Here is a 13740-nt window from a genome sequence, read left to right on the forward strand (position 1 = left end):
GTAGCCTAGAGACAGGGGCTTGAATTGGCGAAAGCTCGCCTGGCAGCGGAGCGCCAGCTCCATGCGCATCATGCGCTTCTTGCGCATCTGTTTACATTCCCCTCACCCGCCATATCCCAAACTTATAAGAACGCTACTACACTTAACTTGGTGCAGGCTGGGACCGAGTCTGACCCTGGGGCTGGTCATATACTGCCGACGCAGAGAATTGCGGGGCCTACCTCGGTCCAGGTCTCAAAGGCCTACTATACCTCCTCCCACCCCTCCTCCACCTCCTCCTCCTCCGAATTACCATCCGTGGGCATGGCGCCATCAGTCGGTAGCTCTAGGCACAGCAGCAGTGCCGTCGCTAAGCGACAGCAGGCGGTGCTGAAACTGCTGAGCCTAGGCGATAAAAGGCACACCGCCCAAGAGCTATTACAGGGCATTCCACATCAAAGTTGTTAACTTTGTCGCCACCCTGCTGTGTAATCCCCAAAATATACTTGCAAACTTTTACCATTTAGGGATATTATTTCAGCGCTTCTTGCGCATCTGTTTACATTCCCCTCACCCGCCATATCCTAAACTTATAAGAACGCTACTACACTTGATCTTATACAAAAGGTTCTTAGAAGTGCTGTTTGGGGAGTAGCCTAGAGACAGGGGCTTGAATTGGCGAAAGCTCGCCTGGCAGCGGAGCGCCAGCTCCATGCGCATCATGCGCTTCTTGCGCATCTGTTTACATTCCCCTCACCCGGCATATCCTAAACTTATAAGAACGCTACTACACTTGATCTTATACAAAAGGTTCTTAGAAGTGCTGTTTGGGGAGTAGCCTAGAGACAGGGGCTTGAATTGGCGAAAGCTCGCCTGGCAGCGGAGCGCCAGCTCCATGCGCATCATGCGCTTCTTGCGCATCTGTTTACATTCCCCTCACCCGCCATATCCCAAACTTATAAGAACGCTACTACACTTAACTTGGTGCAGGCTGGGACCGAGTCTGACCCTGGGGCTGGTCATATACTGCCGACGCAGAGAATTGCGGGGCCTACCTCGGTCCAGGTCTCAAAGGCCTACTATACCTCCTCCCACCCCTCCTCCACCTCCTCCTCCTCCGAATTACCATCCGTGGGCATGGCGCCATCAGTCGGTAGCTCTAGGCACAGCAGCAGTGCCGTCGCTAAGCGACAGCAGGCGGTGCTGAAACTGCTGAGCCTAGGCGATAAAAGGCACACCGCCCAAGAGCTATTACAGGGCATTCCACATCAAAGTTGTTAACTTTGTCGCCACCCTGCTGTGTAATCCCCAAAATATACTTGCAAACTTTTACCATTTAGGGATATTATTTCAGCGCTTCTTGCGCATCTGTTTACATTCCCCTCACCCGCCATATCCTAAACTTATAAGAACGCTACTACACTTGATCTTATACAAAAGGTTCTTAGAAGTGCTGTTTGGGGAGTAGCCTATAGACAGGGGCTTGGATTGGCGAAAGCTCGCCTGGCAGCGGAGCGCCAGCTCCATGCCAAGATCCAACTAACATAGTTTTAACTGCAGCACCTTTAATCTACTACTAGTTCACTGCCTCCATACATGGTCCCCTTATCAAACGAGCTGTGTCAGGCAGAATTTTGGATTGTTTTCATGGCTTCCATGTTAACTTTGTCGCCACCCTGCTGTGTAATCCACAAAATATACTGGCAAACTTTTATCATGTACCGATATTATTTGAGCGCTTCTTGCTCACCTCCTTTGGTTCCTCTCTGCCACCCATTGGTTTGAAGCCTGAGTCCATTTAGGGTATGTTGCCATGACACTCTCTAGCCTGCCGCTGCTGCCGCTGCCGCTGCCTCTGCATGCCGTCCCCTATAGTGTCAGGGTCAATTATTGGATGTTTTAGATGCTATCTAGCTTCATTCTGTCACTCTGTCATGGCCATGCTGTTGCCCATAATTTTGGCATAATGGTGCGATTAAGCAGCCTCAGAGGCATCCATGCATGCTGCCCCTGCTGTTTCCTGTCCATTTCCGTGGTGTTTCCATCCTTTTCTGAGGTTCCCAGGTGTTTGGCCAAGCTTCCCTGTGCAGAGCCTTGGTCCCCTTGAAAAATGCTCGAGTCTCCCATTGACTTCAATGGGGTTCGTTATTCGAGACGAGCACTCGAGCATCGGGAAAAGTTCGTCTCGAATAACGAGTACCCGAGCATTTTAGTGTTCGCTCATCTCTAATTACTACATGTACACAGGACCAGAACCAAGACTACTACATGTGCACAGGACCAGAACCAAGATTACTACATGTACACAGGACCAGAACCAAGATTACTACATGTACACAGACCCAGAACCAAGATTACTACATGTACACAGGACCAGAACCAAGATTACTACATGTACACAGGAGCAGAACCAAGATTACTACATGTACACAGGACCAGAACCAAGATTACTACATGTACACAGGTCCAGAACCAAGATTACTACATGTACACAGGATCAGAACCAAGATTACTACATGTACACAGACCCAGAACCAAGATTACTACATGTACACAGGACCAGAACCAAGATTACTACATGTACACAGGAGCAGAACCAAGATTACTACATGTACACAGGACCAGAACCAAGATTACTACATGTACACAGGAGCAGAACCAAGATTACTACATGTACACAGGACCAGAACCAAGACTACTACATGTACACAGGACCAGAACCAAGATTACTACATGTACACAGGATCAGAACCAAGATTACTACATGTACACAGACCCAGAACCAAGATTACTACATGTGCACAGGACCAGAACCAAGATTACTACATGTACACAGGAACAGAACCAAGATTACTACATGTACACAGGACCAGAACCAAGATTACTACATGTACACCGGACCAGAACCAAGATTACTACATGTACACAGGAGCAGAACCAAGATTACTACATGTACACAGGACCAGAACCAAGATTACTACATGTACACAGGACCAGAACCAAGATTACTACATGTGCACAGGACCAGAACCAAGATTACTACATGTACACAGGACCAGAACCAAGATTACTACATGTACACAGGACCAGAACCAAGATTACTACATGTACACATGATCAAAATTGAAGGAGCAGGAGACAGACAGCCTTAGGCACCGTTCAGTTCCTGTTTATTCCCTCCACTGTAAGGACATGTAGGGAGGTTGTACTCTGCGATGGAGGACAATCTGATAACAATGGCCCCGCAGTATCCAGTTTAGTTATATAGCCCTCACAGTAGCCGAGCCCAAGTGCCCCAATGGGGGGATTTATCACTGGGGTTTTCAGTCATGTTTACTGCATTGCCCCGCCTCCTTGTTCCTGATTGACAGGTCTCACTGCTACAGAACAAGCTGCTATGTGGAACATTGAGAGAGCGCTCTGTTACATCATTGGTCATTTTATGTCATGTGACCAGTGATGTCATCTAAGCTCCTACTCCATGTATATATCTGATAACATAAAATCACAGCAGCCTCCATGCAGGAAGGGGATGAGTGGAAGCCCATGCTGGCATGCTGTGATCAGATATATACATGGATATATATAAAGGACCTTAGATGACATCATCCCAGTCATATGACAAGCTGGGAAGAGGCAAGGGACATGGGGAGGTGTAGATGGGAGGGGCCGTACGTGCAGGACACACCCACTGTGATACCAGGTAATATAAGATGAAGTTGATATATGGGAAGCACGAGGGTGCCTGTTAGTTACAGGAGTCAGTTACTTAACAGGACTCTATGGAAACCAGTCACTTGCTATAAATTTGTGAAAATGTAGTTCTGAATTAAAGTTTGTGTAAAATATAAAGTGTTTCATTTATAAACCATCATTAATTACAGATCATGTGTTCTGATGCATTACCCCAAGAGCATTCTGGGAGAAACTTCGCTTCCTGCTATGAAGATGGCTCTAAGGACGATATCAGCAAAGTCCAGGGTCTGTATAAAGAAGACCAAGACCCGGAATATTGTAACACTCAGAAGTCCAGGTGTAAATCTACATAATCTACATAATATATTACTCACAACACCGGCGGTCCAGCCCATTACAATATGGAGGGGTCATACTTCAACCTCTTGGAAGATTTGTAACAAATAGTCTTTAGGCTGATGGTCCATGCTCAGCAGAACCAGAATTGTAACCAGCTCCATATGTATGTACCTATGAAGGTATATACATTAGGAATATGTGGAGTATATTCATGTGTTTTCTATGTAAAATAAACCCAAAATTTGGTTTCTTAGGGTTACCTCCAGTGTTTTTCTAATTTGTTTTAAAACCTGATGAAACCTGGTTCAAAGCCGAAAAGCATAGTTGTTGTATTATTATATTATTATATTCCTCTGGTCTTGTTCCATCTTCCTTTAAACATGCAAAATGTGCAGCAAAAGAAGACGGCACTCACCGATTCCGAGACGTGGAAAGTGTCCTTTATTGGTAGGGAGGCATGCAGGGGGGTACAGAGGGGGTGCAGACTGTCTCTGTACCCCCCTGCATGCCTCCCCACCAATAAAGGACACTTTCCACGTCTCGGAATCGGTGAGTGCCGTCTTCTTTTGCTGCACATTTTGTATGGACATCTTCTTACCTATACTACCTATACGGGTAGTCCCGCTGTGATCACCTCTGCCCCTGGAAAGTCGAGCTACGTGCTGGGCTGTCAGTAGCATTGTTGGGGCTGTGCCCGCCAGAGACACTTCTTTACTTATTATTCCTTTAAACATGCAACTGTCACCCCCATCCTAAAGAAACCATCTCTGGACCCATCCACTCCGCTGAACCATCGCCCTATTTCACTACTTCCATTTGCTTCCAAACTCCTGGAACAACGTGTCCATCTAGAACTGTCTTCCTGCCTCTCTTTCAACTTTCTTCTTGACAAACTACAATCTGGTTTTCCACCCAATCACTCCACTGAGACTGCCCAGGCCAAAGTTTCTGATGACCTATAGTCAGCCAAGGCAAAACATCACTAATCTGTTCTCCTATTCCTTTGACACTGTTGACCATTCTCTCCTGCTCCAGATACTGGGGGTCATTTACTAAGGCTCCGATTTGCGCATTTTCGTTGGGTTTCCCGTATTTTTCTGATTTGCGCCGTTTTTCCCTGAATTCCCCTGGGATTTTGGTGCACGTGATCGGATTTCGGCGGCGGGTTGCATGCGACGGAAATCGGGGGCGTGGCCATCGGAGAACCCCACCGATTCGGAAAACCTGCGATATTTAAAAAACAAAAAGTGTCGCTTGAAACACACTTACCTGCACCAAGAAATAGAAGGTGAACTCCAGCAGACCTCGGCGCAGCAGCGACACCTAGTGGATATTGGCGCACGGACCTTAGTGAATCCCGGAAGGACCCGTATCAGCGTTGGACAACGCACTGCTGGATCGCGATTGGACTGGGTAAGTAAATCTGCCCCACTATGTTCTCTTGGCATCACTGACCAGCCCTCTCCTGGATTATCTCATACTTTTCCAACCATATGTTCTCACCACCTCTTCGCCCCCTCTCTGTTGGCATCCCTCAAGGTTCTGTCCTGGGACCCCTGCTCTTCACCCTCTACACCTCTGGCCTGGACATCTAATTAAGTCCCATGGCTTCTAATACCATCCCTATGCAGACGACATACAGATCTATATTTCCGGTGCAGATATCTCCTCTCTTGTAGCCAGAAATACAGAGTATCTATCAGCCATATCCTCCTCTTTCTCTTCCCATTTTCTAAAATTTAACATGGACAAAACAGAACTCATATTCATTCCTCCATCTAACACTTCCCTCCCATCAGACCTAATCTTCACAATTCATGGCTCCACCCTCTCCCCGGTCCCTGTAGTCCGCTGCCTTGGAGTCACATCCAGGCCCTTGCTGGATCCTGCCACCTCCATCTCAAGAACATCTCTCCCATCCGAAACTTCCTCATCCCTGAGTCTACAAAACTACTAGTCCCTGCCCTCTTCATCTCCCACTTGGACTACTGCAACATCCGTCTCTGCGGTCTCCCAGCTAACTCTCTGACACCCCTCCAATCTATCCATAACTCCGCTGCCCGGCTCATCCATCTGTCTCCTCGCTTCTCCTCTGCCTCTGTCTATACTGAGTACCCATCGCACAGAGAATTCAATTTACAAAGCTAACCATGACCTACAAAGCCGTCCACAACCTGTGCCCTCCAAATATCTCTGACCTCATCAGCCATTACCGCTCAACACGTAATCTCCGCTCCTCACAGGACCTTCAGCCTCGCTTCCGATTGTCTCACAACCGTCTCCAGGACTTCTCCCGCGCATCTCCCATACTCTGGAACTCTCTACCAAAATGTGTATCCCCATATATCCAAACCTTTAAACGTATCCTGAAACCCCCCCCTGTTCAGGTTCGCTTACACCGCACTATAACTGCACTGCTCTGCTCCCTCCCCTCATGTCTCCATCTTCCACCCATGTAGATTGTGAGCCCTCACCGGCAGGGTCCTCCAATGGTGGATCTATTCCTTGCATCGACACTACATTAGAAGAGGTGCACTTGATAAATGAAGTGCACTTCGCCGGACAATAGAAAGGAGCTCACCAGGAGCCAAAATTACTTCTGGTCAATCATGGAGCAGCTTCTATCCAGAGAACAACGGCCCTGAATGAGTTAGATGAGCACAAAAATTTTACTCAACCATTCTGGTGCCATAGATGGAAATGATGTAATGTACGGTGCACCTAGACATCTACAGGTTTAGGATGAAGATGGTGGGAGCCAAATCCATTCTCAAATCATCATCCCAATTGGATAACCGTGCTTAGGCGATGTCGGGCTGGTTAGTTAGGCAAAATAATATGGCAGTATTCTGGTTAGTTCTTCAAGGATGAGAACATCCTAGTCACAAGGTAACTTGGCAGTAGACACCATCTCCTTAACCAAACAGCCTGAAGCCTGTCCTGATATTTAGAAGATGGTGATGTAATTTATTAAACATTAGTGGTGACCCAACCCCGGATTTACAGCTCATAAATATGTTTCTCGCGTAGGATCAACATCCAAAGCAGCAGATCTCTCCTGACGAGCTACACGTCTCAGCCACCATGAGGTCCTCCATCATCCCTCTCACCATCTTCTGTGCCCTCTCAGGGACAGGTAAGATCTATCAGTGTCATGTTATGCTAGGTAGACTCTTCCCGAAGACTTATCCATCATGTAGATTTAAGAGATGAGGTTCTTTTTTAACTCATTCATTGCTGAAAGACATCTACAACACATTCCATTCACAACCAATCCCACCAAAGTAGGATAGACAATCTAAAGAGAAGATGGTATGTTGGATATGCTTCACCCCTATTTTAAAGTGTAAATAATATAATAATCCCATAAAAAAGAGCTTCTGTTTTTTAGGTTTCGCCGATCTTTGTCTTAAATGTTTGGCGAAGAACAGTGACGACTGTGTAGGGGTGCCGGTTGATTGTCCAAACTCTAAAGGATGTGTGGTGGTCTCAGAGTTCTATTACGTCAGTGAGTATCAGGAGCTTCATTCGTCATTCTAACCATAAAACATTATGAGGGTGGGACAAGTGGGACACGTGGGACAAGTGCTTGGAATTATGGGACACTGAAGCCGTCTCTACCTTGACCTTCTAAGTCTCTTTCCGTCTAAGTTTCCTTTTTGTTCTATTTTGAGTTTTGAGAGACATCAGAATAAGGTGCCAGGTCCTTCTCATTGATGTATATGGTGGGATATGTTCTTATTGACAGATTTGGACATTTACATGTAGGAAATCTTTAGAGAGAGGTCCAGGACCTGGCCATAGAGACATTGATATGACTTGTCTATTCATAACTCTAGATGGCACCATAAGACACTCCGTTAAAAAGGACTGCAATCCTGGTTTGCCCTGCAACTATAGACCCTACGTCGGAAACTTTCGAAATAAAGAAATCAGACTGAACATACAATGCTGTAATGGAAACTGCTGCAACAGGGGAGGATATAGCAGTAAGTGCCATATTCCCAACATCATTTATCTTTGTACTTGTGTAGTGTTATGTATTATGTGTAGTGTTATGTATTATCTGTAGTGTTATGCAATGTGTAGTGTTATATATTATGTGTAGTGTTATGTACTATGTGTAGTGTTATGTACTATGTGTAGTGTTATGTATTATGTGTAGTGTTATGTATTATGTGTAGTGTTATGTATTATCTGTAGTGTTATGCAATGTGTAGTGTTATATATTATGTGTAGTGTTATGTACTATGTGTAGTGTTATGTATTATCTGTAGTGTTATGTATTATGTGTAGTGTTATGTATTATCTGTAGTGTAATGTACTATGTGTAGTGTTATGTATTATGTGTAGTGTTATGTACTATGTGTAGTGTAATGTATTATGTGTAGTGTTATATATTATGTGTAGTGTTATGTATTATCTGTAGTGTTATGCAATGTGTAGTGTTATATATTATGTGTAGTGTTGTGTACTATGTGTAGTGTTATGTATTATGTGTAGTGTTATGTATTATGTGTAGTGTTATGTATTATCTGTAGTGTAATGTATTATGTGTAGTGTTATGTATTATCTGTAGTGTTATGCAATGTGTAGTGTTATATATTATGTGTAGTGTTATGTATTATGTGTAGTGTTATATATTATGTGTAGTGTTATGTACTATGTGTAGTGTTATATTCTATGTGTAGTGTTATGTACTATGTGTAGTGTTATGTATTATCTGTAGTGTTATGTATTATGTGTAGTGTTATGTATTATGTGTAGTGTTATGTACTATGTGTAGTGTTATATTCTATGTGTAGTGTTATGTACTATGTGTAGTGTTATGTATTATCTGTAGTGTTATGCAATGTGTAGTGTTATATATTATGTGTAGTGTTATGTACTATGTGTAGTGTTATGTACTATGTGTAGTGTTATATTCTATGGGTAGTGTTGTGTACTATATGTAGTGTTATGTACTATGTGTAGTGTTATGTACTATGTGTAGTGTTAAGTATTATGTGTAGTGTTATGTACTATGTGTAATGATGTGTACTATGTGTAGTGTTATGTACTATGTGTAGTGTTATGTACTATGTGTAGTGATGTGTACTATGTGTAGTGTTATGTACTATGTGTAGTGTTATGTACTATGTGTAGTGATGTGTACTATGTGTAGTGTTATGTACTATGTGTAGTGTTATATTCTATGGGTAGTGTTGTGTACTATATGTAGTGTTATGTACTATGTGTAGTGTTATGTACTATGTGTAGTGTTAAGTATTATGTGTAGTGTTATGTACTATGTGTAATGATGTGTACTATGTGTAGTGATGTGTACTATGTGTAGTGTTATGTACTATGTGTAGTGATGTGTACTATGTGTAGTGTTATGTACTATGTGTAGTGTTATGTACTATGTGTAGTGATGTGTACTATGTGTAGTGTTATGTACTATGTGTAGTGTTATGTACTATGTGTAGTGTTATGTACTATGTGTAGTGATGTGTACTATGTGTAGTGTTATGTACTATGTGTAGTGTTATGTACTATGTGTAGTGATGCGTACTATGTGTAGTGTTATGTACTATGTGTAGTGTTATGTACTATGTGTAGTGATGTGTACTATGTGTAGTGTTATGTACTATGTGTAGTGTTATGTACTATGTGTAGTGATGTGTACTATGTGTAGTGTTATGTACTATGTGTAGTGTTATGTACTATGTGTAGTGATGTGTACTATGTGTAGTGTTATGTACTATGTGTAGTGTTATGTACTATGTGTAGTGATGTGTACTATCTGTAGTGTTATGTACTATGTGTAGTGTTATGTACTATGTGTAGTGATGTGTACTATGTGTAGTGTTATGTACTATGTGTAGTGTTATGTACTATGTGTAGTGATGTGTACTATGTGTAGTGTTATGTACTATGTGTAGTGTTATGTACTATGTGTAGTGATGTGTACTATGTGTAGTGTTATGTACTATGTGTAGTGATGTGTACTATGTGTAGTGTTATGTACTATGAGTAGTGTTATGTACTATGTGTAGTGTTATGTACTATGTGTAGTGATGTGTACTATGTGTAGTGTTATGTACTATGTGTAGTGATGTGTACTATGTGTAGTGTTATGTACTATGTGTAGTGATGTGTACTATGTGTAGTGTTATGTACTATGTGTAGTGATGTGTACTATGTGTAGTGTTATGTACTATGTGTAGTGATGTGTACTATGTGTAGTGTTATGTATTATGTGTAGTGTTATGTACTATGTGTAGTGATGTGTACTATGTGTAGTGTTATGTACTATGAGTAGTGTTATGTACTATGTGTAGTGTTATGTACTATGTGTAGTGATGTGTACTATGTGTAGTGTTATGTACTATGTGTAGTGATGTGTACTATGTGTAGTGTTATGTACTATGTGTAGTGATGTGTACTATGTGTAGTGTTATGTACTATGTGTAGTGTTATGTACTATGTGTAGTGATGTGTACTATGTGTAGTGTTATGTACTATGTGTAGTGTTATGTACTATGTGTAGTGATGTGTACTATGTGTAGTGTTATGTATTATGTGTAGTGTTATGTACTATGTGTAGTGATGTGTACTATGTGTAGTGTTATGTACTATGAGTAGTGTTATGTACTATGTGTAGTGTTATGTACTATGTGTAGTGATGTGTACTATGTGTAGTGTTATGTACTATGTGTAGTGATGTGTACTATGTGTAGTGTTATGTACTATGTGTAGTGATGTGTACTATGTGTAGTGTTATGTACTATGTGTAGTGTTATGTACTATGTGTAGTGATGTGTACTATGTGTAGTGTTATGTACTATGTGTAGTGTTATGTACTATGTGTAGTGATGTGTACTATGTGTAGTGTTATGTACTATGTGTAGTGTTATGTACTATGTGTAGTGATGTGTACTATGTGTAGTGTTATGTACTATGTGTAGTGTTATGTACTATGAGTAGTGTTATGTACTATGTGTAGTGTTATGTACTATGTGTAGTGATGTGTACTATGTGTAGTGTTATGTACTATGTGTAGTGATGTGTACTATGTGTAGTGTTATGTACTATGACTAGTGTAGTGTAGTATGTGCAGTGTTATGTATTATATGAAGTGTTATTTAATGTGTAGTATTATATACTAATTGTATTTAGTTATTTACTATGTGTAGTGTTGTGGAATATGTGTTTAGCACAGTTTAGCGCTTCATCTTGCCAGGCTTTGACTATAATTCGAGATCGTAGACCAAAAGATTGTGGAGATGTCTACGTTGGGCTAAGCATAACCACCCTCCTTCCGAATATACACACTTCCTAAGTTTATGTAAAGAAAATATGATACTAAGGGGTAACAAAATTCAATAATCTTTATTAAATGACCGAAAGCTTCCCATAGGGATGAAATGTACAACACGAGCACAACAACAGACGAAGACACAATGCACAGAGCCCGGAAGTAAAACAGAATTATCAATGGCATGATCTCTGACAACTGATAAAGATTTCAGTCCGAGGCGTTATATAACTACAGCATCCAACCTCACAATGGAGTATGACTGCATCCGACATAATACCCCAGCTTACTGAGGGATTGGCAGGGGTTAAATAATAATGCTAGTAGATCCAGAGAAACCATCAGTATAACATATACAGACCCCCGGGGGTCCGTGCACAAAAAAATACCGAATTTCCTTTATTTTTGCTTCTGGATAAAAATTGCTGCTAAATCTAAAGTGTTTAAGTGAAAAATCGCAGATCGCGTGTCGCTCCTGAGGACATTTGGGCTGCGCTGACCCCCACGCTATTTCTTTTATTTCCGTTTTGTCTTTTAGTGCCCCCTGAGCCCACCAAGCGCCACGGGAGGATCTGTACTGACTGCTATGAGGTCGGCATCCATGATTGTATCAGTAGCCGCACAGTCCAGTGTCCCTACGAGGAAGACAAATGCCTGGAATACATTGGAACACTCAGAAATCCAGGTATAAGGCTACATATACAGTCCCAGAACCACATGGGGGGCTCACTCCCTGCTGTCTGTAGGGAGATTTGTAACAATGTCTTTGCCCCCCCCCTCCTCTCCCTGTGGTCACACTGCCCCCCCTCCTCCCCCTGTGGACATACTGCCCCCCTCCTCCCCTTGTGGTCACACTGCCCCCCCTCCTCCCCCTGTGGACATACTGCCCCCCCTCCTCCCCTTGTGGTCACACTGCCCCCCCCCTCCTCCCCTTGTGGTCACACTGCCCCCCCTCCTCCCCCTGTGGACATACTGCCCCCCTCCTCCCCTTGTGGTCACACTGCCCCCCCTCCTCCCCCTGTGGACATACTGCCCCCCCTCCTCCCCTTGTAGACACACTGCCCCCCCCCTCCTCCCCTTGTGGACACACCGCCCCCCCTCCTCTCCCTGTGGACACACTGCCCCCCCTCCTCTCCCTGTGGACACCCTGCCCCCCCTCCTCTCCCTGTGGTCACACTGCCCCCCCTCCTCTCCCTGTGGACACACTGCCCCCCCTCCTCTCCCTGTGGTCACACTGCACCCCCCTCCTCCCCCTGTGGACACATTGCACCCCCCTCCTTCCCCTGTGGACACACTGCCCCCCCTCCTCTCCCTGTGGACACACTGCCCCCCCTCCTCTCCCTGTGGACACACTGCCCCCCCTCCTCCCCCTGTGGTCACACTGCACCCCCCTCCTTCCCCTGTGGACACACTGCCCCCCCTCCTCTCCCTGTGGACACACTGCCCCCCCTCCTCTCCCTGTGGACACACTGTCCCCCCTCCTCTCCCTGTGGACACACTGCCCCCCTCCACCCCTTGTGGACACACTGCCCCCCCTCCTTCCCCTGTGGACACACTGCCCCCCCTCCTCTCCCTGTGGACACACTGCACCCCCCTCCTCCCCCTGTGGACACACTGCACCCCCCTCCTCCCCCTGTGGACACACTGCCCCCCTCCACCCCTTGTGGACACACTGCCCCCCCTCCTTCCCCTGTGGAAACACTGCCCCCCCTCCTCCCCATGTGGACATACTGCCCCCCTCCTCCCCCTGTTGACACACTGCCCCCCCCTCCTCCCCGTGTGGACACACTGCGACCCCCTCCTCCCCCTGTGGACACACAAAACCCCCCGCCCCCCCACCCCTCCCATGGACACATTGCCGCTTCCTCCAGGCATGAAATCCTCTTTCTTTTTTTGTGAATACCTGAAGGAGCAATGAAATCTCTGACTTGTCCTTTATCTGCAGGTGACGAACTGGAAGAGCACACTTTTCGGGGATGCGCCTCTCCTCTCGTCTGTCAATACAATTTTACAGCTCTCGTTGGTACAGAAGAAGTTAACAGCGTAAAAATAGCGTGCACTCCATAAAAGGTGGTAAAGGTTGTGACCTAATAAACCTAATAAAGCATCACATCCATGTGCCTCATGTGTGGTCATGATTGTATATCCGGAAAGTAATAAGCCCCCTGCTCCACCCTGCAGAGTTCAGGAAAAGATTGGTGGCTTAGGTCCCGTCATTGTAGGGTCCGGTCTGATGAGGAGGAGGCACAGACGTGTATGCTGACAGACCCCTATTCTCACTGGTGGGCACCACATATGTAGAGGGGTGACCTAGGATGAGAAATGATGACAAGTGGAGGACACAGGGGGGTATAGATATATGCAGGGGGCAAAGTTGCACCAACTCTATGGTGAGTTGAGCCTTTTGCCTCAGGCAGCACTACCTG

General features: G+C 44.7%; 1 protein-coding gene across 1 annotated transcript; it reads left to right on the forward strand.

The window, feature by feature from the left end:
- The first annotated feature begins 3912 nt into the window (after positions 1-3912).
- LOC140065330 (phospholipase A2 inhibitor gamma subunit B-like) lies at positions 3913-13434 on the forward strand. Its single transcript, XM_072112919.1, has 6 exons — positions 3913-3960; positions 7045-7150; positions 7406-7522; positions 7854-8003; positions 11853-11999; positions 13260-13434. Exons 1-6 carry the CDS (start codon positions 3922-3924, stop codon positions 13379-13381), a joined length of 681 nt encoding a protein of 226 aa, XP_071969020.1. The 5' UTR covers positions 3913-3921; the 3' UTR covers positions 13382-13434.
- Positions 13435-13740: the final 306 nt, after the last annotated feature.

This window comes from Engystomops pustulosus, chromosome 6 (genome assembly GCF_040894005.1).
Source record: "Engystomops pustulosus chromosome 6, aEngPut4.maternal, whole genome shotgun sequence".
Lineage (NCBI taxonomy): Eukaryota > Metazoa > Chordata > Amphibia > Anura > Leptodactylidae > Engystomops > Engystomops pustulosus.

Excerpts from the sequence above, each read along its gene's own strand:
- LOC140065330 (XM_072112919.1), top strand. The coding sequence starts at position 3,922 with ATGAAGATGGCTCTAAGGACGATATCAGCAAAGTCCAGG. Across the intron at positions 8,004-11,852 it reads CAACAGGGGAGGATATAGCA|TGCCCCCTGAGCCCACCAAG; the intron begins GTAAGTGCCATA and ends TTTGTCTTTTAG. Across the intron at positions 12,000-13,259 it reads TGGAACACTCAGAAATCCAG|GTGACGAACTGGAAGAGCAC; the intron begins GTATAAGGCTAC and ends CTTTATCTGCAG.